Source organism: Ipomoea triloba, chromosome 9, assembly GCF_003576645.1.
Source record: "Ipomoea triloba cultivar NCNSP0323 chromosome 9, ASM357664v1".
In the NCBI taxonomy this organism is placed as follows: Eukaryota; Viridiplantae; Streptophyta; class Magnoliopsida; order Solanales; family Convolvulaceae; genus Ipomoea; species Ipomoea triloba.
Window position 1 is genome coordinate 24,821,392 of NC_044924.1, and position 3,107 is coordinate 24,824,498.

A 3,107-nucleotide genomic window follows, 5' to 3' on the forward strand; every position below is an offset into this window, starting at 1 on the left:
CTCAATATGGACTATTGATTTTAATTAGATTAATGACTAAGATTAAACTCTATATTCGTACTTGATGCCTATCACCACATTTGAACCTATGGAGGTGAACCTATGAAGACAAAGAGTAATTGACCATTAGTTTCAAGTTTCCAATCTATGCTTTGCAGAGATCACTTATCGTTTTTTATTCTGTGTTTTTAATTCTTAGTAAATATTCCGAATAATTAAACAAGGAGATTCTACTCTCTCCTCGTGATTTTAGGAAAAGTAAATTCAAGAGATTTTTCTCTCTCCATATTTTCCAAAAATTAAACACTAACATTTAATAAATTCCTCTAAACTTAAATAATACTACCTCCATTCCAAAATGGTTGTCTAGTTCGTTTAACAATACTTGACTGAAGTGATTTTTAATTCAATTTTTCATAATATTAAGTTTAGCATTAATATATAAAATTTATTACCTCCGTCCCAAAAATAAATGTCTGATTCGTTTAACAAAACTTGACTAAAGTAATTTTTAATTCAATTTTTCATATTATTAAGTTTAGCATTAATATATAAAATTTATATATTTAGAAACAATATTAAAAGTACTATTAAACACAAAAAAATTAAATTTAAAAATAATAAAAAATTACTAAAGAAAATAGCAAAGAAGGAAGAGTTGGTTTGACTAATAAATAGTAAATAGGACAAGTAAAATGAGATAGATGAAGTATATATTTAGAAATTACATTAAAAGTACTATTAAACACAAAAAATTAAATTTAAAAATAATAAAAATTTACTAAATAAAATAAACAAAAGAGAAAGATTTGATTTGACCAATGAATAGTAAATAGGATTGGTAAAATGAGACAGAGGGAGTATTTAACTTCACACCTCCCAACTACTATTAAAATTTAGTAACATATTTGAAACTTTCAAACTTCAAACACACATTTACTATATAAATATCCAACAAATTAAACATTATTATTGTGGTTGGTGCATAGTACTAGATCTTAAGCAGCACGAGTCATAACTCAACCCCTTCCACAAATGGCTCCCCCTGAGCTGGAATTCTAGTATGGACGATTTTTTGAGTAAAACATTGATTCATCATCCCATGACGATACATCATGGTCGTATCAATTATATATAGCTACTACAGGATGACGAAGCATCTAGTTCACGGTTGTTGGATATTGTATTGCTTATCACGTCCGGCAAGTTTGTTGTTCCTTTTTGGAAAGGTTGTGTTCCTTTTTGGAAAGGTTGTCTTGAGTTTCCGATATTTCTACAAATTTTCAAATAAATGTAATAAGTAGGTGTTGAGTATACATAAGTAACTTAAATACAATTCAAATTCTAATAATTATAGGTTGAGTATATAATTTTAATATTTACACAAAAATAAACACTATAATTACAAGTGAATTAATTACCTGCAAATGGCTTGCAACATTTTCCTCAGTTAATTCCGGCACATTCATGAGCTCCAAAATTTGACTTGGCGCAGCATCTGAGTCTAATAAATATTGCAATAAAAATATATTAGAGTTCCTATTGATGAAGTAGTATGCAGAAAATAATAATGAAAAAGAAAAAAATTGTGGAAGAATTTAACTCTGAATGCCGCTTAGGTTTATGATGGCATCCATGAATCTGGAGTTGAGTTCAAGCGTCCATCCCATCCATACCAACTTCCTCTCAGCAGTAGCAGCAGCAGAATTTCCTACATTAGTATTATCCATTATATAGTATAGCACCCGTGCATCCCAATGCAAATGATAAAATTTATTAAATTTATTGTCCAATTGTATGCAATAATAATAATTTAACTTATTATATTAAGGAAACATAAAATAAAAATTTAAAAATTATATTTAAATTGCAAATGGAACAAATAAAAAATAAATATGTAAATGGTAAACAATAAATACTCAAATACAACTTATATATTAATAAAAAACTGTTATAAGGAATATATTAAATGGACATTATTATATGATTTGTAACCGCATTAATCGGTAACATCTGTTGATTTGTAAGAGCCACTATTACTATGGCATTAAAATGTAATGTTTGTACTATATATAGTGGAATGAAAAAGAGGATGGCTAAGCTACTCTGCTGCATACTCTTTGCCTCTTTGTCTCTATACTCCTAATTTTACTGTAAAGCTACTCTGCTGCATACTCTTTGCCTATTTGTCTCTATATTCTAAATTTTACTGTTCTTATTCTTATTATATATTGATATTGATACACAGCGAAGTTAATGGGCTAACAGAATACATTCTAACACGTTAACAGACAATACATTCTAACACATTAACAGACAATACATTCTAACACGTTATCAGACAATACATTCTAACACGTTATCAGCGGCGGCTCTGGTAAACTGTATATTCTATGCATATTTGTTATGATTATTTTTAATCCTGAATTGCTATGCATAACATTCTTTTCCCAGTATGATTGTTTAGTTTTCTTTATACTGCCTTGTTTCTGATTAAAAAAAAAAAATTGTGTATTTCAATTGAGAAATTTTTCTGTATCTTTAGAATATATATATATATATATATATATATATAAATCGCAAAGATTGATATACACAGATTTTTTTTGCTATCATATCTGTATGTTTACCAAACAAATCTCGAAAAAAAAACACAAAAAGCAGCAAAAACCTTTTTTTTCCTCCATTTTTCCCGATCTGTGTTCCTCGACCGGCGGCGGCAGCGGCGATGGAGGACTCTTCGATCGGCAACGGCGCTGCTCGGATCGACGCTGGCAACGACAATGGCTCTGTCTGTCTCGATTCCTGCTCTGCCCGGCTCGGAACGGTTGTGGCGGCGACGGTGGCGGGTTGACCGCGTCGTGGATGGCGAAGGCGGAGGCTTCGGCGGTAGTACTGGTCGTCCGGCGAGGATCTTCTGTCGACGCTCTCTCTCTCTCTCGTTTTCTCCCTTTTCCCGAGCGTTTCTCTCGCTTTTCTTTCGTTCTCTTTTTCTGTTTAGGAATAAGATGTCAGCTAGGGTTATATGTTTTAATTATAATTAAACATATTCCTAATCCTTATGAATAGCCCAGCAGCTTCACGACCCAAAAAAAAAAAAAAAAAAA

At 31.0% G+C, this 3,107-nt stretch overlaps 1 protein-coding gene across 2 annotated transcripts; it reads right to left on the bottom strand.

Annotated features, from left to right (window-relative positions):
- Nucleotides 1-813: 813 nt before the first annotated feature.
- LOC116028936 (transcription factor PCL1-like) lies at nt 814-3,008 on the bottom strand. 2 transcript variants are annotated; one of them, XM_031270794.1, is made up of 4 exons: nt 2,672-3,008; nt 1,604-1,711; nt 1,422-1,498; nt 814-1,273 (listed from the first exon to the last, which is right to left on the bottom strand). In XM_031270794.1, the coding sequence occupies exons 1-4, from the start codon at nt 2,685-2,687 to the stop codon at nt 1,166-1,168; spliced, it is 309 nt and encodes a 102-aa protein (XP_031126654.1). In that variant the 5' UTR covers nt 2,688-3,008; the 3' UTR covers nt 814-1,165. The 2 variants fall into 2 exon arrangements, with proteins under 2 accessions (XP_031126654.1, XP_031126653.1); XM_031270793.1 differs by having other exon boundaries at nt 1,422-1,504.
- Nucleotides 3,009-3,107: the final 99 nt, after the last annotated feature.

What these genes read in the sequence shown, in the direction of transcription:
- LOC116028936 (XM_031270793.1), bottom strand. An exon ending in AAACCTAAGCGGCATTCAGA is followed by an intron (nt 1,505 to 1,603) that starts GTTAAATTCTTC and finishes AATATTTATTAG; the next exon opens with ACTCAGATGCTGCGCCAAGT. An exon ending in ATGTTGCAAGCCATTTGCAG is followed by an intron (nt 1,274 to 1,421) that starts GTAATTAATTCA and finishes GAAAATTTGTAG; the next exon opens with AAATATCGGAAACTCAAGAC.